The sequence below is a fragment of the Kryptolebias marmoratus genome, linkage group LG10 (assembly GCF_001649575.2).
Source record: "Kryptolebias marmoratus isolate JLee-2015 linkage group LG10, ASM164957v2, whole genome shotgun sequence".
NCBI lineage: Eukaryota > Metazoa > Chordata > Actinopteri > Cyprinodontiformes > Rivulidae > Kryptolebias > Kryptolebias marmoratus.
In genome coordinates this window covers 22,819,938-22,842,700 of record NC_051439.1, presented here as the reverse complement: position 1 = coordinate 22,842,700, position 22,763 = coordinate 22,819,938, and the positions used below count along the sequence as shown (strand labels likewise).

General features: G+C 42.2%; 2 protein-coding genes and 1 long non-coding RNA gene across 7 annotated transcripts in view; 2 read left to right on the top strand and 1 right to left on the bottom strand.

Annotated features, from left to right (window-relative positions):
* Nucleotides 1–10,570, top strand: part of scfd1 (sec1 family domain containing 1) — a 22,002-nt gene extending 11,432 nt beyond the window's left edge. For all 3 annotated transcript variants that reach the window (XM_017440404.3, XM_025002584.2, XM_037977815.1), the window contains 15 exons: nucleotides 512–651; nucleotides 811–901; nucleotides 1,799–1,872; nucleotides 2,562–2,643; nucleotides 4,314–4,410; nucleotides 4,621–4,691; nucleotides 5,687–5,766; nucleotides 6,079–6,141; nucleotides 6,764–6,839; nucleotides 7,672–7,725; nucleotides 8,729–8,781; nucleotides 8,875–8,908; nucleotides 9,477–9,542; nucleotides 10,282–10,350; nucleotides 10,431–10,570. In XM_017440404.3, the coding sequence (XP_017295893.1) occupies nucleotides 512–651; nucleotides 811–901; nucleotides 1,799–1,872; nucleotides 2,562–2,643; nucleotides 4,314–4,410; nucleotides 4,621–4,691; nucleotides 5,687–5,766; nucleotides 6,079–6,141; nucleotides 6,764–6,839; nucleotides 7,672–7,725; nucleotides 8,729–8,781; nucleotides 8,875–8,908; nucleotides 9,477–9,542; nucleotides 10,282–10,350; nucleotides 10,431–10,454 (1,074 nt within the window). In that variant the 3' untranslated portion in view covers nucleotides 10,455–10,570. The remainder of the gene's footprint in view (nucleotides 1–511; nucleotides 652–810; nucleotides 902–1,798; nucleotides 1,873–2,561; nucleotides 2,644–4,313; nucleotides 4,411–4,620; nucleotides 4,692–5,686; nucleotides 5,767–6,078; nucleotides 6,142–6,763; nucleotides 6,840–7,671; nucleotides 7,726–8,728; nucleotides 8,782–8,874; nucleotides 8,909–9,476; nucleotides 9,543–10,281; nucleotides 10,351–10,430) is intronic.
* A 148-nt stretch (nucleotides 10,571–10,718) lies between these two features.
* On the top strand, nucleotides 10,719–20,154 carry coch (coagulation factor C homolog, cochlin (Limulus polyphemus)). 2 transcript variants are annotated; one of them, XR_005233636.1, is made up of 17 exons: nucleotides 10,719–12,586; nucleotides 12,780–12,847; nucleotides 13,777–13,818; nucleotides 13,910–13,951; nucleotides 14,741–14,897; nucleotides 15,444–15,577; nucleotides 15,720–15,791; nucleotides 16,179–16,235; nucleotides 16,306–16,453; nucleotides 16,981–17,084; nucleotides 17,333–17,559; nucleotides 17,630–17,744; nucleotides 17,833–17,976; nucleotides 18,054–18,210; nucleotides 19,416–19,510; nucleotides 19,585–19,839; nucleotides 19,981–20,154. XR_005233636.1 is itself a non-coding variant. In XM_017440405.3 (17 exons), exons 3-16 carry the CDS (start codon nucleotides 13,785–13,787, stop codon nucleotides 19,755–19,757), a joined length of 1,659 nt encoding a protein of 552 aa, XP_017295894.1. In that variant the 5' UTR covers nucleotides 10,719–12,586; nucleotides 12,780–12,847; nucleotides 13,777–13,784; the 3' UTR covers nucleotides 19,758–19,767; nucleotides 19,981–20,154. The 2 variants fall into 2 exon arrangements, 1 of the variants encoding a protein (XP_017295894.1); XM_017440405.3 differs by having other exon boundaries at nucleotides 19,585–19,767.
* LOC112449889 lies at nucleotides 17,288–22,510 on the bottom strand. 2 transcript variants are annotated; one of them, XR_003038443.2, is made up of 5 exons: nucleotides 22,340–22,510; nucleotides 20,656–20,709; nucleotides 19,354–19,852; nucleotides 18,471–18,549; nucleotides 17,288–18,202 (listed from the first exon to the last, which is right to left on the bottom strand). It is a non-coding gene; the product is annotated as an uncharacterized LOC112449889 (long non-coding RNA). The 2 variants fall into 2 exon arrangements; XR_005233637.1 differs by having other exon boundaries at nucleotides 18,471–18,512.
* Nucleotides 22,511–22,763: the final 253 nt, after the last annotated feature.

The window sequence follows — 22,763 nt, the reverse complement described above, 5'->3', positions numbered from 1 at the left end:
CCATCCATCCTTCCATCCATCCATCCATCCATCCATCCATCCATCCATCCATCCATCCTAACATCCTAACATCCTAACATCCATCCATCCATCCATCCATCCATCCATCCATCCATCCATCCGGCGCTGGTGGTTGTCTCCAGCAGTCACTGTGTGAGAGACAGGGACACTCTGGACAAGTTAAACGAGACACCTAGGGACAGTCCACCCTTGCATTACCTCTCAGCTATCACCACACCAAAACGGAGCTCAGTATCTGTAAACATGACTCTAACTCAGCCAGTTTTACAGACACTGAACTGAATTTGGAGCAGTGGTAGCTGAGGGTGATCCCCGACTCAGACTCTGAGAGCTAACAGATTACACAACAACTTTGTTTAAAGTGTTGACACGTGGGACACCAGATGAGACACAGCTCTTACATTTTTACCAGCGTGGTGCTGGAGGTAACTCAGGTTAGGTAGTTCTGGCACCTGGAGAAGAGAGAAAATGTTTTCTTTGTGTCCGTCAGGACTTCCACCTCAACAGGGTGGTGTTGGAAGAAGGTGGAGGAGCAGAGGCCTCACCTGCTGGGGCTAGACCAAAGAAGAAGACCAGGAAGATGTATGACCTCACTGCTGCCGACCGGTTCTGGCAGAAACACAAGGGCAGGTCCGTTCAGTCTCATCATTTATTAAAAGGTTTAAATCACTTTAAAACTAAAACATAATGGAATCACTACTAGACACGATCCGTATGAGCTGCGGTCCTTCAGCTACAGAGTAGGTCTGGTGCTTTTTGTTTTATTTTGTTTTATTGTTCTTGTTCCAGTCCGTTTCCAGAGGTGGCCGAATCTGTTCAGGAGGAGCTGGATTCATACAGAGCCCAGGAGGACGAGGTCAAACGACTGAAGAGCATCATGGTGAGACTCAACAAGATAAATGCTTCTGTTTAAATCAGGCATTAATCATTAACTGAGAGTGTTTAACAAATGTTTATTTAACATAAAAATGACCAGATTCAGTCTTTATTTTTGTCTCTTAAAGAGGAAAGTTGAGTTTTTATCCAGACTGATCAGATTCATGTGTTCAAACTGTTTGTCTCATTCGTTATTAAACTCTTTAATGTTAATTATTACTACAAATTAAGATTAAATTCTCTGAGCAGTCACTCTCACTGAAGCCTGAACTGATAAATAATCCAAGTCTGACACCTGTTTTTATTTTAAACATATTTTAATAATAGCCTTCTCACCTGAATAGTCACAAAAAAGTAAAAAATAAAATTAGCATTTAAAAGTAAAATAGAGCTTTTAACTGATGAATGTTAAAATACTGTTTTGCTTTTACTAAAACAATGAAATATTGTTTCTTTTTCCTATTTTACATGTAAATAAAAACAAAAAGAAAGCCTCTGTAGTTCTACATATATTTGGCAGTAATATATGATCAGTTTGTTTAATAATTGCTCATACAGTAGATGTCTGCAGTCGTTCCTGCAGGGTTGTGGGGCTCTGATAAGTGCGTGGATGTGAAATAGTTTCCTGTCGGTGTGAAAAGGTAACCTCCGGGTACGAGGTGGGGATGAAGCTGACCGAAGCTCTGATCTCCTCGTCACCTGTAAACGAGGGGCTTCGATAATTAAACTCCCACCCCGGAGCGTTCGGGCTGTTTTCCAGAAGCATCAAGGAGCTGATTCTCATCTCAGCTTTTCTCTTTGAGTCGTCTGCGGCGATTATTGAAGGACTACAGAAAGACGACGGAGTAGTTCTGAGGAGGTGAAGAGCCTCAGTTTAATCAGATCTTGTTTTTGTTTTCAGGGTTTAGAAGGAGAGGATGAAGGAGCCATCAGCATGCTGTCGGACAACACGGCCAAGCTCACCTCTGCTGTCAGGTGAGGAAACACAAATGTTGCTTTATGACGCCTTGTTTTTTCATCCGACTGTTAATTTGAACAAATAAAGCCGTTTACACACAGATTATTGTAACGGATCATGGATGAAAACCATCTTCAGTGGAAACAACCATAGACTTCTATGTAAACAGTAAACATGAATAATAATGAAACTTTGAAATTGAACTATTTTTAAATCGACCTTGGAGCATTTCTCAGTCTGAGCAGGTCAAACTAAAATCACTGTCTGCCGTCTGCTGCAGGTCAGATACTGACTGCACAGAAACACACCATTAAAGAAGATTAATTAACTGATGTGTGTGTTGATACTGAAGTTTTTCTCCAGCTTGCCTTCATGGCTTTGTCGATTGTAGCCAGGGATCGAGTTACTCATATCCTCAGGACGGATTAGAATAAAGTGTGAAATATCTGGCCGGAGATTCGTTTTGAGATCTGGCGCCCATTCTGGTTTCTTTTTCCGTAAACACAATGAGCCGGAGTCTGAGTCCTGGGCTCGATTCACGGAGGCGATAGCCGCCATTGTGACGCCTGTGTAGCTTAGCGTCAGAGCGGTTCAAACCGCAGCCGTCAGAACGAAACCTCTGAATTAAATGCTGCACCGTTTGGTTTCCTTCAGGAAAAGCCTCGTTCGATGACTGTTTACATGAGATTCTTTGTTTTTTCTGTAGCTCTCTGCCAGAACTCCTGGAGAAGAAGAGGCTGATTGATCTTCACACCAACGTCGCCACTGCAGTCCTTGACCACATCAAGGTAAACCGCAGATCCTCCACCTGAAGTTTGTTTAAACCTGCAGGGTTATTTTACCTCGGCTTTAATTTAAACCAGATATTGGCCGACTTCTCAGCTCTGAGGTGGTCTGTCGACGCGGCGAGTGATACACTAAACATCTCTGGGGTGCAGAGTGTCAGCGTTGGGTCGTTGGGTTTATTTAACTCTAACCTGCTGTCCTGTTAAATCTTATGGATTTAATGGAACAAACAACAACCGCTGTTGACCAAAAGCAGTATGGTGCAAGCATTTTTGTCGATTTAAAAAAAGCATTTGACACTATTGACCATAGTATTCTCCTCGAAAAGCTGAATAAATATGGCATTAGAGGACCGGCATTACAGTGGATATCGAGCTATTTGAAAGATAGGAAACAGTTTGTAGAAATAAATGGAGTAAGATCTGAACTTTGTAATGTAACATGTGGAGTTCCTCAGGGTTCTGTGCTTGGACCAAAGTTGTTTATACTGTATGTGAATGATCTGGTAAATGTGTCAGACCTTTTCAAATGTGTTTTATTTGCAGATGATACTACATTCTTTTGTTCAGGTAAAGATATGAAACAAATGTTGGAAACGATGAAAACGGAATTTGTTAAAATACAAACTTGGTTTAGCCTTAATAAACTATCAGTGAATTTGGAGAAAACTAATTACATGGTATTTAATAATAAAAAGAAAACTATTGATGTTCCATTTAGGGTAAATGGGGTTGAGATTTGTAGAGTCAGTGAGGTGAAGTTTTTGGGTGTAGTGATTGACGAGGGGCTGACATGGAGACCTCACATAAAATATTTAAGAACAAAGTTGGCTAAATCTATTGGTGTTCTGTACAAAGTAAGGGAGTTGTTTAATGATAAAGCAATGTATATGTTGTATAATGCAATAATAGTTCCACACTTGGTTTATTGTATTGAAGTCTGGGGGAAGGCATGTAAGACAATTACAAATCCTGTTTTTTTATTACAAAAAAGAGCTGTAAGAATTATTACTGGAAAACATTGTCGTCACCCTTCAAATTTATTATTTCATAAATTGAAAATATTGAAGTTCTTAGATTTGGTTGATTATAATATTCTGTTGATTATGTATAAGGCACATAAAAACATATTACCATTAAACATCCAAGTAAATTTTGTAAAGAGAAAGTGCTGTTATAATCTTAAAGGGACAGATATATTTGTAAAACCTAAATTCAGAACTAGTCTGAAGGAACGGTGTACTTTAGTTCAAGGAATAAAGCTGTGGAATGTTTTGGGAAGTGATGAAAAGAATGCAGGATCACTGTGTACGTTTAAAAAAAGGATAAAAGTTGGACTTTTAAAGAAATACGAAACTGAATAATGTGTATCTTCATAAATTTTTGTTCTGGTGGGATTAGATAATATTGTCTTTTGTGTGTTAATGACATAGATTTTCTGTTTTGTGAACTTGTTTTTGGTAAAAAGGAGCAGATATTATAAGATTTTTTTCTTCCTTCTGCTGCCTTTCATTTCATATTATTTGAGTTTTTTAAGATACATGTATGGATTTTTATTTTTATTTTTATTTTTTTTATTTTTTTTTTTCCATGTATATAAAATTTGTTGTTCTTTAATGAAATGAATAAACTAAACTAACTAACTAACTAACCTGTTGTGTTTTTATCTCCAGAGTCGTAAACTAGATGTTTACTTTGAGTACGAAGAGAAGTTGATGAGCAAATCGGCCTTAGAGAAATCACTGCTGGACATCATCAGTGACCCGGATGGTAGGCGCACACACACACACACACACACACACAGAATACTTCATAATTATGAGGAAAAACCTGCTGTTACATGCAGTAAATCAGTCATTTAAGGTTGACAACACAGAAAGTTTAATTTAGTTTAACTTGTCGTCAGGGAGTCGGTAAATTCATCCAACAGAAACATGAATAAAATCAATAATTTGTGTTTTAAATGTTTGTTTTTTTCAGCGGGGACACCAGAGGACAAAATGAGACTCTTCCTTATTTACTACATCACGGCTCAGCAGGCTCCTTCAGAGGTAAAAGATTAGAAAAGCTTTAAATATTATCAAGTCTTCAGTAAAGGTGGTGTCTCACAGGGCTGCAAGGACGTCTCCCTAATGTCTCCTGATTGTCTCCTGTCTTTCATGGGGTTCTCATGTGAGATGCAGAGGCGTCCTGCTGTCCTGTCGCTTGTGAACGTACCAACTTTTCTTTTGAAATCACCGTCTTTGGCGTCTCCAACCCGTCCCCAGATCACTGGTCCTGCATTTTGACTCCTGCAGGAAGTTCTCGTCCCGGTCTAAAAATCACGCTGATGATGACTCATAATTATTGAAAACTGGTCCAAATCTGCCGAGGCGGACAACAGAATAATGTTATCCAGTTTTAGAACCTGTTGGTGTCGTCCATCTTCAGTTTTTCCTTCCCCCTCCCAGCTCCAGGCCTCCGTCTGTCTCCTCAGAGTCCCCAGGGTGCTGCTCAGTTTTCTGACAGATGTGCTGGGATTTCACTTTGACAAAAACAAAACACACTCGTGCCTTTGTGCCCTCGCTCTCGCGGCCCTGCCGTTATGTAACTCTCTCCAGCCGAGCTGCCAGTCTGCGGCTGACGTCGGCGAATCTCCACCAGCATCTGATAGGAATTTGGATTGAAGTGGAAACTTTTGAAACCGGGCAGCTTCAGCTGAGGCTTGTTTTTCTTGGTTTGAAACAGCAGCTCCAGTTAGTTCGAAAACAAACTCTTTAACTGCGTCAACTTGGTGTTTTATTTGTTCTTCTGTTATTTACAGACTTCCTAATTAGTGTGCTGTAAGTTAGGATCCATTCCTTGGTTCATGAGATATTTTGCTAACAGACAAACAAACACAGATAGAACCATTATTGGTCTGTTTTCTCCTTCAGCAGCTGATAATAAATCTGATTTATCTTCAGTTTTATTGAGGTGGAGTTACTCTGTCAGCTGCTTTATGTTTTAAAGAAGGATTTTAACATCATGTTAGTGTTTCAGAACAAGTGAATGATGTGTGTTTCAGTCTGACCTGGAGCAGTATAAGAAGGCTTTGATGGAGGCCAACTGTGACCTTTCACCTCTCAACTACATTAAACAGTGGAAGTAAGTGGAAGTTCTGCAGCAGAACCTGCTTTCCTTCACACTCATCGTCTCTGTAGTTTTCATACTGCTTCAGATTAAATTAGTGATTAATTATTGTGCTCAGCAGCTTTTAAAATATCAAACCATGGAGATAAATCCTTCAGAATTATAAAAAAAACTGTTTTTATATCTTTAAAATGTCCAGAGCGCAAAATTTAAAGTTTTATTGAAGTTGAAACACAGAAAGCTGAGCAGGTTTTGTAATTTAATGTAATTTTTCTGTCTCTGTGTTTCAGTAAATGTGATTTCTGTTCATTATTTTCTTTCTCTTAGAGCGTTTACCAAGATGGCCACCAACCCGGCCAACTACGGTAACAGTGGAGTGAAACCGATGGGGTGAGTCAGTCTGAGTTTTATTCTCCTCTGAGTATCTGTTGGAGAGGACTCTCAGCTACTACCACACCACAGTTTAGCTCATCAGCTGTAAAAACGACAGAGTTGTAGACGTTTTTGTGCTTTCAAGGTCAGTTTGCCGTGGCAGCCATCTTGAAACACATTTATCCAGAGATTTTCAACAAAATTCCGCTTTCATGGTGAAAAACGATAAAGAATAGTAGGAAATGGTTAATAAAAAACAGTCAAGTCATCAATGCTATCTAGCCTGTTAGCATTGTTAGCACACCTGAAGTAAAAACAGGTGAGTTTTCAGGTTTTGTGGGTCGTGAGCTGAAAGGTTTGGGTCAGTTGTCAGTCTTTGTGAGAGTTTCTATAAAAGCCATCCTCCTGGTTCATGAGATATTTTGCTAACAGACAATCAGCTGCCCTTCATGGCAGCAAGTGATGATAAATTAGTCAATCAAAAAAATGTAATGTCCTTGAAAACACTGCATGTTGAGTTAAAAACTAACTGTAATCTCGTCGCAGCACTCTGCTCTCCACGGTGCTTTCTTCAGATTACCAGCATAACCCTGTACTCCTCCTCCTCCTCCTCCTCCCTTCATCTGCTCCTCCTCCTCAGGCTGTTCTCCAGAGTCATGAATACGGGCTCCCAGTTCGTCATGGAGGGCGTGAAGAACCTGGTGCTGAAACAACATGTGAGTGAAAATATGTTCTGCATTAGAAACAAACGGTCAGGGAAAAACACCCGATCGGCTCCGGTTCTCTTTAACCCTCAGGTCTGCAAATACAGACGCTTCAATGGGAAAAACAGTCCCCCAAACCCCCCCTTCTCCCCAGGTACTCTCTGCACATCATGAATCCAGGAAGCTCCACCTGTGGGCCGTCTCCGGGAGCATCTCTCCCGTCTCTGTGTGCACGGCTCCTTCACAAAATCCTGTCATTAAATACTCCCCGACAGCAGAGGGTTCGGCCATCTTTAAGTCATGTTCTGTCTATAGTTATAGTTGTTGAATATAAGTTTATTTAACTTCAGCCATTATTCTCATATTTGCTCAAAGAAAAAGTAAATATCGGCGGTAGAAGAGCCACCAGTCGACCTCTAATGGAAAGAAAAAACAAAAACCTGAACTTCTTCAAGAAGCAACTGAGTTGTTATTATTTTAAAAATCTCCGTCTCAGAAGCTTCAAACTGATCCGTAGTTTGTTGAAATTTGGTGATTTATCTCCTGACGACGCGCTGGTTCAGTTTACGACACCGCTCCGGTTTCATCAGGGACAATCCCCGAGCTTCACACAAAGGCCAAACATTACACGAAGGGATTTCCCTTCCAGAGGAAACTAAAAGGATTATTTCTGAGGAAATAAAGGTAGATCAGAAGATCACTTCATGGCGTCTCTATGGACTCATTTTTACACAAATCTGGATTATTTTCAAGTTGTTTTTTTTGCACGGCAGCACTTATCAGATCAAAAAGAGTTCTTTTATTTTGTAATTGTTGAAAAGCTGATTAGATTTCTGTGTTTCAGAACCTTCCGGTGACTCGGACTCTGGACAACCTGATGGAGATGAAGTCCCATCCTGTGAGTTTTATTCCACATTTATTTGTTTTACAGTATACTTACTGGTACTGTCAAACTGTTTTATTGGCACATTTTGAAGCAGCAGATGGTGTAAAAAGTTAAAGTTTTATGATTTAATTTAACATGTTTCTGCAGTATTATAAGTATCTGAAGACGACCCACTCCACTATTTACCCTTCTAGCTGAACATGATTATATAAATGTTTATAAAGGTGTGTATATATATATAACCTTATCATTATACTATGATAACATGCTTCTAAATATAAATAAAAGTCTGACTCCTGAGTAACGTTTCCCGAAGCGTAAATCCTAAAAAGCCGCTCCAGTTCCTCAGACTTGTTCTGGGATAATCGCGCTCAGCGAAGGTTTCTCAGCATCTGCTGTTACCGAGCACAAACAAAGATCCTGTTGTTGTCAATCTGAAGGGAGGAGGAGGAAAAGGAGGAGGGGTGAAGATGAAAGAAATAGAAGAGCACATTCTCTCCTTATCAGATTGTCCTCGCTGTGTGAATGTGGGTCTTCTGTCCGAGGAATGCTGACGTGGAAAACTGACCACAACTTTCTGAAACAAACACAATAATGAGCTGCAGATGAGCCGATTGGATCATTTCATGTTTCTGTTGAAGCAAAATCTGCCAAATCTGTCAGCGGGCAACAAAATAATGTGCACGGCCAAGACTGAGTCACAGACGTTAGAAAAACTTGTTTTTGTTTAACGTTGCCACGACGATAAAGCCACATGAACCAGGTGTGGGCAGTCCTCTGCCACTGATGTTATTATTATTCCTGCTGCTGATAAATTTGTGAGTTTCGTGTATCGACGGGGTCGGGCAGTGATGAATTATAACGCCAAGATTATATTTCTGAATTAATATTCTCCTTTCAGTCACAGTAACATCTGAGTTTGTTGCTGACCCTTTTCCTTCTTATAAACTCAAACGAATCAGAGTTTTATTCGTGCAAGACAGCAGAAACTGATTTCCTTTGTTTCGTTCTGCAGGAAACGGACGACTATCGATACTTTGACCCAAAGATGCTGCGAGGCAGCGAGAGGTCAGACAACAAGTCAACAATCTGCAGGATTCTTGATATTAAATGACTGAAAACTCTGGACCGTCTCATCATCTCCTCTGTTTCTTCTTTCAGCTCCATTCCCAGAAACAAAAACCCGTTTCAGGAGGTGAGTTTCACTCAGAGCCGTTTCCAGGACAAACACGAGCTGAAAGGAAATACAAGACAGACTGGAAATTGTGCCGAGAGCCAGAAATTCTGTCTGAAGCGGATCAGGCTGGGATCCTGAAGTCCTTACAGGGTCTCAGTGTTCACATCGCTTTAATCTCCGGCTGTTTTAATTTACAGGATGGTGACGCATGGAGGGCTTTTCAGTCTGTTTTTGAGATTTAATAAGCATCTCATTAATATCAGAGGAGACGTGTTTAAAGCAGAAAACTAAATCTGAAATCCCTCCTTATGATGGTTTCATATCTTCTGTGATCTGTTGGAGCTCTGCTCCACAGCTGGTTCAGATGGATGAATTAATGTCTCATTGTGGTAAAATCAGGCGTTTTCGTTAGCAGCCACTTCCTGTTTCCCACCAGAGTAAAGGCACATCTCCATCACTGCAATAAAGAAAATAAAGTGTGTGGAGAGCAGCTGATGATAAATGACATCTATTATTTGGATGTGTTTTTGCCTGATGATGATGGGAGAGGACATGTTTTAACCCTCTGCACCCTGCTGTGTTTCAGGCCATCGTGTTTGTGGTCGGAGGAGGAAACTACATTGAGTACCAGAACCTGGTGGACTACGCCAAGGTACGGCACGGCTGGCACTCTCATTTTATTTACTTAAAGCTGCAGCGGGAACCCACTGTCAGTAAAAGGTCAGAAATGTTGGTGTTAGATGGTTAAAAAGAAGCTGTGATGGAGTTAGGATCGGAGGCTGGTCTGCAGTAATGAGGACGTTGCTCCGGTCCGTTACGGTGAAGGAGGAGTTGACCCAAAGAAGCAGATCCTGGATCCAAGCAGCTGAAATTAGTTTTCTTGAGCTGTTAAGAACAAGAACAAAGTTCTTTCAGTCATTTCGTACTTCATGAGAAACTCGAGCCCAGAACTCCTGAGTCCTCCTCCCCCCAGCATTTTTTCTACAAATTCTCTCCTCTGTGCACATCTGGGCCTCCTTCTTCCAAACATTAGCCGTTTGCTGTAACGAGTTCAGTCCAACCTGACCGCCTCGGCCAGCTGCTCTTCAAAACTTCAACACCTTCTGACCAATCACAGCAGTTCTTGGACACCACTGTGAAAAAAGGGTTAAAGAACAAACTGCAAGAACTCCCAAACTGTGAGAACAAATTTCTCACTTCTTGCGAGGTGAGAGAGCCGCTGCTCCTCCTCGTCATAAGGAGGCAGCTGAGGTGCTCAGGGATCTAATTATGATCTGGTCAGGAGGGTTTTCAGGCTCAGGGAGGAGACAACCAAACAGACTTCATGGTGTCTAATTCTGCTTTTATATCACAACTTCCTGTCGTCTCTCTTTCTGTCTTTGTTTTTTTAGTCCAAACCTGGAAGGAAGGTTATTTATGGCTGCAGTGAACTTTTCAACGCTCCTCAGTTCATGAAGCAGGTGAGAATCCTTCCCTCTTGTTTACCAGGTTAGTTTTTTACCTCCTGCTGACGTTTCCTTCCCTCCTTTTGTCTCCGCAGCTCGCTCAACTCGGACAAAAGTGACCAACAGCATTCTAGATCTTTCTCCTCTGTTTTATATCAGTTCTGTTTTTTGTAAATGGCCTAACCCTTCTCTGTCTCTTCGCTCACGCAGTCGTAATAAAACTAACCAGCCTGAAGTCGCTGTTGCCTCCGAGTCCTTCATTCAGTCACAACAAGTTGTCTCCGTTTGTCCCGTAATCTGAGCCGTGGCCGACAGGATGAGACGTGATTTTCCTCCATGTGTTTAGTCTACAGAAGGGTCCGCACGGAGTTTCACGGCGTGATCAGGTGGATTCCTGCGTTTCACACCTCCCCCTTCTCTTCTGTCCGCTCTGATATTTGATGACTGCTGAATGTTTTAACCTCTGACCCCATGAGATTCTTACAGCTCCTCTGGATGTAGGCCGGTCCAAAACCTCCATCATGACTCAGAGTCTGGCTCCAGAGAGGCCGTGTGGACGCCGTGTGGACGCCGTGTGGGCGGGATGTTTTGACTCCAGGAGGAGGAGGAGCGGCACCGTCCATCTTTCATACTCTTAATGGTGAAAACAGGGAATGGGGGGTTGCAAAAGTATCCACTCCCCTCGGTGTCCTTCCTGTTTTCCTGATTTCTTTTTGAATAATTCCACAGGGACACTTTCCACCGGCCGATCCGGTGCGCCACTCTATGACTCGTGTGTTTGTTTTGGCTCAACCGTCAGCAGAGACCGGCACCAGGAGGTCCGGTCAGCAGAGACCGGCACCAGGAGGTCCGGTCAGCAGAGACCGGCACCAGGAGGACCGGTCTCTGCTGACCCGCTCCTAACAGGAATATTTAGGATTAATAACGTTAAACCGGGACCAATCGGGCTTTACATCAAATATGAAACTAAAAACTGGTCCAAACGTCTCCAGCTCCTTCAGGATGGACGGTGCTGCTTGTGTCCAACGACCAGAGGTCCTCAGCTGGACCGAGGTCCAGAACCTTTACCTGGTTCTCCTTAAACCAGCTCAGGGTTCAGGATCATTGTCCTGCTGGACGGTGGACCTTCGTCTCTGGAAGTCTGACCAGTTTCCAGGTCCCTGCTGCCATCATGATGCTGCCACCACCGTGCTTCACTGTGGGGATGGTGTTCTCAGCATGATGAGGGGCGGCAGGTTTGTCCTTTAATTGTCCTAACCTTCACTTTTAGTCTCATCTGACCACAGCACCTTCCTCCACAGGTTCAGAGAGTTTCCAGTCTGCTGAACGAAGGTCTCACCCACAAACATATTTCAGTTCAGGTTCCACCGACTCAAATCCTGACAGGAGAGTTTTTAACAAAATACTGCCTTCATTCCTGCTCAGTCAAACTTTTCTGTTATTTTTAACAACAGGACGGGCGGCACTAACTGATGTCTCCTGAACAGACGGTTCAGAGAACAGCAGCTGAAAGAAAAGCTGCTTCATGTTGTGGAACGATGGTAAACAAGCTGTGGTTCTAATGAGAGTGGGACGTAACTCAGCAGGGACCTGGCAGCCGGAGTGTTTTCACTGAAAAGAAGAGAAAAAACAAACGCAGCCGAGAACTTTTAATTACTCTGAACCAAACTTCAGGTTTAAACCAGGCAGATCTGATAAATGTGACTTTCTTTCTTATTTAAGTCCGATAAGTGTTTCTGACCAGTTTCATCAGCTGCATGTTTCTCTGCCCTTCTCCTTTTACCTTCAGCCGGCTGAGTTTCCTGAAGGAATGCATGTCGCCCGCCGTCTGCAAACAGCTCTGTTAGCTACGACCATTTAGTGTTTGCTAAGGGTGATGAGCTGGGGCAGCCATCTTGAATCTCTTGTTGTAGATGTAGAAGAAGAATTCCACTTGTTGGTGAGATATTTTGCTAACAGACGGGCGGTGGTGCCCGTCTCCAGCTGGCCAGGTCTTCGGTCCACAGAGCTCCGGTTTTCTGGAACCTTCTTCTTCTTCGTGGCTTCTGCAGCCGTTTTAGCTGCTTCCTCCTTGAGTTTCACAGCTGGAGTCCATCCGTGGACACCAACAACCCTCCGGCAGCACCAGACCTCTTTAAGATGTGTAAGAAGGTGTGAGCTGAAGATCTCAGGATCAGGGTCGTCCGTCCAGAACCAGAACCAGACCGACAGCGGTTCACACTCTCACCTGAGGTCAGCTCAGGAGCTCCAGGTAACTTCAAGTTTTTTAATTTCCTTAAAATCTCCTCAAATGTATTTTTAGTTCAGGAGTGGATCTGTTCGAGTTTTAGTTCATTCCTTCTTTCTCTGTCAGGTTAACCTGTCAGAAGCCCCTCCCACCTGTGTGTGTGTGTGTGTGTGTGTGTGACAGAGCTTATTTAAACGCTTCGCCTCTCCTCCACCAGGCGTCTGACACCAGCTCCGCATCGTCAGCTCTGAGGAAACCAGAAATCATCACCAAGCAGCTGAAAAGGTAAAACAGATTAAACCTGAGTTATTAATTAATTTACTTCATGATTAACAGTAGTTGGTTAGTTAGAGATAAGTGGTTTATTCGTTTTTTTGACCTTTTTAACAAGTCACTCCTGCTTTACTTGGTGTCTTTAACTTATTTTAGCCAAATAAGATTGATTTAAAGATCTGAGTGAACTCTGACCCTGTGCTGTCCTGATGTTTAATTATTATTTTTAACAGTTAAATGTTTTTCCTTTCATAAATATGAATTTAGTTGTTTGTTTACTGCTTCTGGTTTCACTGACAGACCAGTTTACTCACTCATGGTTGGCCAAAAGGCAGGCAATCATGTAATTATCTTTGTTTTGCCTGTTTATAAAATCCTTGATGGACCTTAATGAAATTCAAAGTCATCATTGGATCTACAAGTATGATTCAAGATGGCCACCACAGCTAGAGTTTGGTGTCTGCAGCTGAGAGTGCTCGTCTTTATTTAGCCTGGAAGGTGGCGGGTGATATGCATCCATTCGAACCGGTCTCTGTTAACTCGAGTGATCGACGCTGTGAGCAACAAACGGTGAAAAACAGCCAAGAAATTCGATTCAGGTTATCTGAAAATCTGATGAATTAGTTGTGAGGCTGAAGAGAAGCTGAAGGTCCGTAAACCTGTTTAAGCTGAGATAAAACGAGATATTATCGAGTTATTAAAGAGACGGTTCCTCAGGTCCAGTTAATGTTTCCTTATTTACATCAGATACATTTCATCAGGAGCTTTTAAAATCCATCATATTGGTGTTAGATTTCAATATTTGTCCTCGTTATGAAGTTTGAAAACCACTCATCTAAACTGATTTTGTTGCATTTAAAGTAAATAAAAAGTTAATTTTATTCTCAAACTGTCTGAAAACTCTGAGTGCTCAAATAATTAATTGTTTTTATCTGTTTTAGGTGCTGAAATGTCTCAAATATTTGTCCTGCTGCCTCTTACAGGTATACATATATTTTTATTGGTTTTATTTTAGATTTTCTGTAGTTTTGTTACTTTTTACATTCAGTAATTTTAATAAATGTTTGTCTTCAGGCCTTCTCTTATTTGCAGCATCAGTGAGCTCAGGATCCAGCGGTGAGTCTTTGTCTCCTGATGCTTTTACTCACATTAACAGTGAAAAAAGTTTTATTTCTGACCGCAGGAACATCAGTAACACTTCCACTGATCTGGCTGATGAAACTAACTGAATTAAAAACTTACATGAAAGAGAACTTTTAAAACCCGCCTCACTTTAAAGACAGCTTTGTTTAAAAACGTCATCACAGTAGATGTTTCCCAGAGAATTAATTAGATTTAAAGCATCTAATCTCTTATTAAGTGTCGTATTATCTTAATGTTGCAGCTTCAACACGTACGTCAGTTCACAGCGTTGCCCCTCTGAGAAAGAAGCTGATCAGTCATCTGAAGTAATTTTAATTCCTCAGAGCGAGGAGATGAGCAGAACGTTGATTCTGAAGTGTCTGAAATATAAACCTCCTTCCTGACTGTCTTACAAAGCTCTTTCAGTTCTCCGTCAGTCCTTTTCTGCCGCTGCTCGAGTGGGTTCCTGACTCCCCGGCGGTGTTATGTAACAGTCGTCCCACTTTGCTCCACCGTGTCATTAATCTTGTCAGCTTGGGATCAAGTTTCTGTGTCTGGTTTTGTTGAGTTTGTTTTGGCTTCAGTGTCAGTGCTCTGCTTCGGATTTGGTTTTGATCGTCATCGTTTTATATTTTGTTCTTTTTGCTCTCACCTGCACGGATTGAGAGAAAAACCCAAACGTGCAGCTTCATCTTATCCTTATTCATTTTGATGCCTTCTTATGTTCAGGTTGTTATTTTTAATAGACGTGATTTCTGTCTGAACTGGACTCTTCCTCTGCAGCTGCAGACCCGGTGACCTGTGAGACCCGTGGAAGCGACCTGAAGCGAGACGAAGTCCTGGTTTTATGTCCTCCGGGCTGCGCGCAGCTACGCCTGTCTGTGTTTGGGACGGGGGTCTACGCTGCCATCTCCTCCATCTGTGGAGCTGCTGTACACAAGTAGGACTTTCTGGGTTTTGAACCGGGGCAGGTGGAGCGTAGAAACAAAAATCTGACTTCTCAGATGTGACATAATCGTGAGCAGCTCGAGCCGCGCTCTCTGCTGAACTCCATCAGAACATCAACATCATTAAGGAATGTGCAGGAATTCAGGATTAAGCTGTCAGCCTTCGTTCTCCTCCATCTGGGCCCCTCAGGACCCTGCTGCTGTCATCGGCTCTGGGTTTCAGTCTTTCTCTCCGTTTGGGATTTCCTGCTTCTTTATTTCCAGTTTCCTCAAAGTTTCTCCTGTTTTCTGTTACTCTTCTCTTTATTGGTTGCTAAAGTATTTAAGGCGTATTTAAGGCATATTGGAGACTCCCCAGAAGTCAAATCATCAAGGACAACACCGTCCCTACAGTGAAGCACGGTGGTGGCACCAGCGGTTCGGTTTCAGATCCTCTAACCAGTGATTCCTCAGCTTCTCTCGATTCTCTCTCCTCTCCAGCTTTTAACTTTCAGCTCAAACCTGAAGGTTTTGTTAATCGTTGTTGTTCGGTTCTGCAGGGGGATCTTGAGTTCATCCGGGGGTCCAGTAAGAGTCCATAAACAACATGGCCGACACAACTACATCAGCTCATACGCTAACGGCGTCCACTCACAGGCTCTTCCTCGTTGGACGTCCTCCTTCAGCGTCTCCAGTAGGTGGAGACATTTGGGTTATTATTGGACATGTTTACTGATGTTTGTTTCTTCAAAGAACCCAAACCTTGAATCAGTGTGCTGCAAACTTTGACCCCTGACGCCTCCTCGACCCTGATCCTCCTCTTCTTGTGTTCCCAGAGAACCTTGATGCTCCTCTGGAGCTGAGCAGTTCCACTGGTTCTACAGCTCTTCCTGAAGTCGTACGGACAGGTATCTGAACAATAATGTTGTCTCTGCAAACTAATTTATAAGATCTCTGCGAAGGTCGCGGCTAAAGGTCTGCAGCAGGGGGGTCCAGTCCTGGTCCTGGTCCTGGTCCTGGAGGACCTCCATCCTGCAGGTGTTAGATGTTTCTCTGCTCCTCAGCAGCTCTGCAGGTTCTCAGATCAGAGAAACACCTGAAACCTGCAGGATGGACCACCAGGACCAGGATCGGCTGATTGGCTACAGCAGGTCAGCCAGGTGTTTTCTATCTTAGTGGAGTAATTACAGTTCAGCACGAAGGCCAAACTAACATTAAACACATGCAGGAGTAAAACCAGAGTAAACCTTCCTGATTAAATAATAACAGGAAGTTCAAACTTGTCTGTTTTGCAGGAAAGAAAGCAGCGAAGAAGCCGTCAGTGAAGAAATCCACGTCAGGTGGGAACAAAGGTGAGACTCCGCCCAGTAAACGTTTTAATGTTTGTTGTTAAATAATAACAGGTTGTCTTCTGTGTGTCAGACTGTCAGATGGACATCGCTGTGGTCATCGACAGCAGCAAGAACATCGGGCAGCGGAGATTCAACCTGCAGAAGAACTTCGTTGCCAAACTGGCGGCCATGTTGAGAGTCGGCCCGACGGGACCGCACGTGGGCCTGGTACAGGCCAGGTCAGTGGCTCCGGGAGCACGAACACTCGGGTTTTAATCTGATACAGACACCTCGGAACCACCGTCCCGTTCCTTTAAAGCAGGGGTGTCCGGTCCTGGTGTTTCTCTGCTCTGACTCACCTGAGTCATTAACAGGTTTCTGCAGAGCTGCTGAGGAGCAGAGAAACATCTGAAACCTGCAGGATGGAGGTCCTCCAGGACCAGGACCAGAACCAGGACTGGACCCCCCTGCTTTAAAAACATTCTGCTGAGTGTTTTTGTGTTAAAATACTATTTAAATAAGGTTATCTTTGTTTCTTTAAGCTACTTTTGGATTTTTGGTTTAGATTTTGTGATTTGCTGCCATCTTGCATGTTAATGTTTGCTAAGCTCAATTAGCTGTAGTGGCCATCTTGAATTAAAGTACAGCACATCCAGCGGTTCCTTCCAAACACAAACATTTTACAGATATTGAGCTAAAACTTGAGGTGGTAACGGCTGCGAGTCAACAACACAAAGTGTCTAAGATGTTAGTTTTGTTTGTGCAGCGACTCTCCGAGGACAGAGTTCATGTTGACCAACTACACTCAGCCTAAAGAGCTGCTGTTCGCCATCAAGGAGCTGGCTTACCTGGGAGGAGACACCAATATAGGTCTGACACACACACACACACCCATTATCTACCAAAAACTGAACCAGTTACAGATCATTTGTTGTAACTTTAACTTCTGTTAAACTGACCGAGTTGTGACCATTGCTGGCTGTGGCAGCCATCTTGAATGGGTTAGTTAGTGATTTTGCTAACAGACAGAAACACACACAGGCAATTACATCATCGCCCGCCTTTCATGGTAGTTTGAGACAAGTTGTTTATTTGAATAAGACGCCGTCCCTCCGCAGGGAAAGCCATCCTGCAGACAGCAGAGAGCTTCTTCACGCAGAGCCGCGGGGCGAGGCGGGGTCACCCTCGGGTCATGATGGTGCTAATTGACGGCTGGCCGTCGGACGACGTGGAGCAGGCGGCCATCTTGGCCCGAGAGACCGGCATCAACGTCTTCATGGTGTCTGTGGCCAAACCGGCAGCCGAGGAGCTCGGGATGGTGCGGGACAAAGACTTCCTGAAAAAGGTCAGCTCCTTTTTTTTAACTTTCTTCAGATCCAAACGGATACAGACTCAGACTGATGTTTCTCCTGCAGGCGGTTTGTAAAGATAACGGCTTCTTCAGTTACTCCATCCCCAGCTGGTTCAGCACCACCAAACATGTCCGCCCTCTGACCCAGAGACTCTGCTCGCTGGACGCCCTGCTCTGCAGTAAGACGCTAGAACAGATCTTTGGAGAACACCTGAGTTTAATTGTCACATTTCTTTAAGGTCAGATAAATCCTGTTTTTGTTTTTAGGTAAAACCTGCTACAACTCTGTGAACATCGGCTTCCTGATCGACGGCTCGTCCAGCGTCGGTTGGCAGAACTTCCAGCTGATTCTGGACTTCCTGGGGGGCATTGTTCAGAGCTTCGACGTGTCAGACGCGGGCGCTCGAATCGGTCGGCTTTGTGGCGCACGGTTTCTCACGGATATGGGTTGTGGTTGGCTGGCTGACTGATGCGTGTCGGTGCTGCAGGCGCGGTCCAGTTCACCTACGACCAGAGGCTGGAGTTCGGCTTGTTCGATCACGCCACCAAAGAGGACGCCGTCGGCGCCCTGAGGAGGATCTCCTACATGAGCGGAGGGACGGCCACTGGGTCAGCCATCCGCTACGCCGTCCAGAACCTGTTCAGGTAACAGCGCCCACGGTTAAAGAGAGGTTCTGTCTAACAGGACTCAGAGCAGAAGTCTTCATCCAGGCTAGGCTAACAGTTAGCTCAGCGTCCATGTTTCACCCAGCAGGTGGGTTTATGTTCGGTGTAGAGGTTAGAGGTTTAATGTTAGCAGTTAGCCTGACCTGGATGAAGACTTTTGCCCAGACTTCTTTTAGTTTGCAGCACTTTGTGACTTTTATCCTGAGAGGAGCTGTATAAATAACTTTAAAGGCCCTTACCCACAGGAAGTGGTTTGGTGGCAGCTTCCTGTGTGTAGAGCCCTTCAAAATAAGAGTACTTTTACAGGGTCGGCCATTTCTGTGGATACACCTTCATAAAGTGGGAATGGTTGGTGATATTAACTTCCTGTTTGTGGCACATTAGTATACGGGAGGGGGGAAACTTTTCAAGATGGGTGGTGACCATGGCGGCCATTTTGGATCCAACTTTTGTTTTTCCTAATGGGAAGAGGGTCATGTGACACAAACTTATTGGGAATTTCACAAGAAAAACAACGGTGTGCTCGGTTTTAACGTAACTTCATTCTTTCATGAGTTATTTACAAGTTTCTCAGCACTTATAAAATGTGTTCAAAGTGTTGGATTGTCAATGCAACCCTCTTCTCCCGCTGACAGCAACACGGCAGGAGAAATGCGAGCACAGGCTTCCAGCATCCGTAGCTTCAGGTGCTGCACATCTCGTATCTTCACAGCAGAGACGATCGCCTTCAGATGACTCTAAAGATAAAAGTCTCAGGGGGTCAGATCTGATCAGATCTTCCACTTCCTGGAAAGTGGAAGATCTGATCCTGATCCGGATGCTGGAAGCCTGTGCTCGCATTTCTCCTGCCGTGTTGCTGTCAGCGGGAGAAGAGGGTTGCATTGACAATCCAACACTTTGAACACATTTTATAAGTGCTGAGAAACTTGTAAATAACTCATGAAAGAATCAAGTTACGTTAAAACCAAGCACACCGTTGTTTTTCTTGTGAAATTCCCAATAAGTTTGATGTGTCACATGACCCTCTTCCCATTAGGAAAAACAAAAGTTGGATCCAAAATGGCCGCCATGGTCACCTCCCATATACTAATGTGCCACAAACAGGAAGTTAATATCACCAACCATCTTATGAAGGTGCATCCATATAAATGGCCGACCCTGTCCATCTGCTTGGATATCTGCAGACAAAGAGAACGAGGTCACAATTTCCTCATCGTGGTGACAGACGGCCAATCATATGATGACGTTCGGGACCCGGCGATGGTGGCCCGGGGACAAGGTCAGCCATTAAACTCCTCCCCTTCAGCTCTGTCTGTGCTTAAGCCATCCTTGAACTGACTGACACCTGTTCAGGCATCACCATCTTCTCGGTGGGCGTGGCCTGGGCGCCCATGGACGACCTGAGGGCGATGTCATCGGAGCCGAAGGACAGCCACACCTTCTTCACCAGAGAGTTCACGGGCCTGACGGAGTTCATCCAGCCGCTGGTCCGAGGCATCTGCCGAGACTTCACCGAGAACAACTGAGGGAACGCAGGTTTGTTCCTCCGGTTCTGCAGGGAGGTTAACGGGCCGAGCTGACTGAGACTCACCTGAGAACCTGTCTCAGGTGAGTCTCGGCGCTGCAACAAAGAAAAGTAGTTTGGTGAAGATTCTAAGAGCCTAAAGAGGCGAACAGTTTAGAGATGAATACGACGCGAAGCTGCATCTAATGACTGAATGTCTGACATTTACCTTTAATTCTCTGCAGGAGAAACTTTCCCCGTTGGACGGAGCGTGTTCCTGTTTGCAGTTATCGTGTTTTAATCCTAATTTAAAAAGTGTATTTTTTTTTTTTTACTAGCAGAGTTTGAGGAAAACTGAATTATTCAGAATAAAATGTCATTTATTTTCTATGTAAAGATGAACTGAATTCAAAATAAAACAAAACTGGAAATCTTGGTTTTTTTATTTCAGGTGTTTTAAATAAGTTGATGGTGGCACTTAAACTTTTAATACTGTGGTTTTAATTAATTTTAACTTTAGTGCTGCAGCAAATAAAAAAGGTTAAACTCCTAATTGTACAATATTACATGTTTAAAATTGTGGTAATTCTTCCTATTTTCACAATAACAAAACCTAAATTCACTTTCTCATTAGTTTGTTCATATTAAACTATCTGTTAAAAAATGTTTACTAATCTCTAACATTGAATAAAAACTTTTTCAGCTCTATGTTTTAGGTGTTTTTGTATCATTAAATAAATAATTTACTAATGTGTTATTAAACAACAGCGCCACTCTGTGGACTAAAACTAAACTACATTATTTCTGCCTTTTCTAATAAGGTAATTAAACTAGAAGTGAGCAAAGTTTGAAAACTATATTTTAGGAACTTTAAAAGTTTGGTTTAATTTCCAGACACGTGATCAGATCAAAAGTCTTACCTGATTTTCTGAGGAAGAATAAAGTCGAGTTTCCTCCATTGCAAACATCTGAATCTGTAAGAAAAGAAACATTAAAATAGACTCAAACTTTTATAATTTAAATAAATCAGTTTATTCAATTGATTTAAAAAACTTCATTAATTTATAAACATTCTCTCAACACTTACTATACGTGACTGAAAAGGCAGCAGGAAATAGAAAATCTTTTATAAACCTGCTCCTTTCACAATAATTACAAGAAAGATTTTCATGGACGAATACATTAAATTAACAATATATCATTCTCCTCGTTATCAACTCAGAAGTTAATATTAGGTTATAAGCCTGAATCTTTTTTTATAAAGTGTTTTGAATTGATTTATAGTGAAGCATTTTTTCAACTCCTCATCCAAACTGTTCCATAAATTTACTGCATACACCAAAATTCATGTTTGTTTTAAAGTAGTACGAAAATAAAAGATCTGCAGCGTTTTTGACTGTAAATAAGCTGATTATTTGTTCAGGTTTACAGTTTTATTTACTAAAACCAGGACCTTTATTTCTCCTGTTTTCAGATTTATCATGTCAGTGAAATATTTGTTTGGATTTTTCCAGACGTCTTTTGCTGATCAACAGCTGCTGACTTCTGTGAGAAATTTAGTTTCTTTTCTCCTAAAAGCACTCCTGCAGAATATCTTCTCATATTGTGACCAGTTGAGTTTGTTTAGCTACAGAAACAGGAAGTGACGTTTTGATTAATTTGGACGTATTTAATCTCAGATTACATTCAGAATTACACATTAATTTAACTCTTCTGAACACTACCGTTTGATTTTGATCAGAACAACATTTGTATGTTTGCAGCAACTACCTTTAAATACTGCTGTTTTAATTCAACTTCTAAGAAGATTAATAAATATTACTAGATTACATTCCTACAAATCAGACTAAAAACGTTTATATTTAGACACGGGTCTGTAGATGCTTGTATTCTGAGTCCTTAAAGTTTAACTTAAAAAAAAAAGTTAATCATTAATAACTCAATTTTAACTGATTTCTCAGTTTTAAACAACGCTGTAATTCCACTCCAAGCCACTAGGCGGCGGGAACGGTCCGGATTAATGATTTGTCAGATTGAGAATATTATTAGGTTTTTTTTTTTTCAGTTTTGTCTCTGACATTTATTATTTCAGCACAGGATCAAAACTGAACAGAGACAGGACGAAGTGAAACAGACGCAGAAAAAAGAACAGTTTAAAATTAAAAGAAATAACGGCTCCATGTTAGCTTCTCAGCGCGTATTGCTAGTGCGCATGCGCATTTCTGAAAAGAAGAGACAACAAAAACTTTATTTTATTTTTTTGTTGAATAGCGTTTTTAAGATGTTTTACATAATAAAATTTAGTGTGCATGGACAGGAGGTGCAAACTTTTACTTAATTATCCAGAGTTTAGACGGAGCCGAGTGAATTAACGAAGTTAGCTTAAATAAACCCAAAGGTTAGCCATTCATTGCTTATAAAAAAGCTAATTTGGGAAAATATCCAGCTTGCCTGAGCTGTAAAAGCTTTAAAATTTTGTTTTTAGTAAACGTATAAGCATCTGGAAACACTTTACTGGTTAATTTTCCCGCTACTTCCTCTCAGCACATCGCCGTCAGTTCACAACAAGATATATTTAAAAATAAAAATAAAATAAAGACTTACCGAGGCAAATCTTTGCGTGAGTGACTCCTAAACATCTTCGGTAATCACCACCAGTTTTATTGGAAATGTACGAATAATATTAAGTTAAAAAACAACATAAAACAGGAGCGCTAGCGTTCAGCATTTAGCCCAGCTGGAGGTATTTAACTAATTGACCTTTGACCTTCTGGCGCATGCGCGTAGAGCTAACGGATTCAGCCGCAGATAACCCGGAAGTGCTTTTCACAAGAAATATAAACCTGCAGGTAGTTTTTCTGTTAAAAATATTATTAGTTAGGGAGGAATATTCAAAATATTTTATCTGGAATGAACGTTGTAATTATAATTGTTTTGTATTTTTATTAAGTTCTGTATTGTTCTATTGTTATTAATAAAACAAATGTAAAAAACTGGAGGTAATACATAAATGGAATAAAGAGTGGAG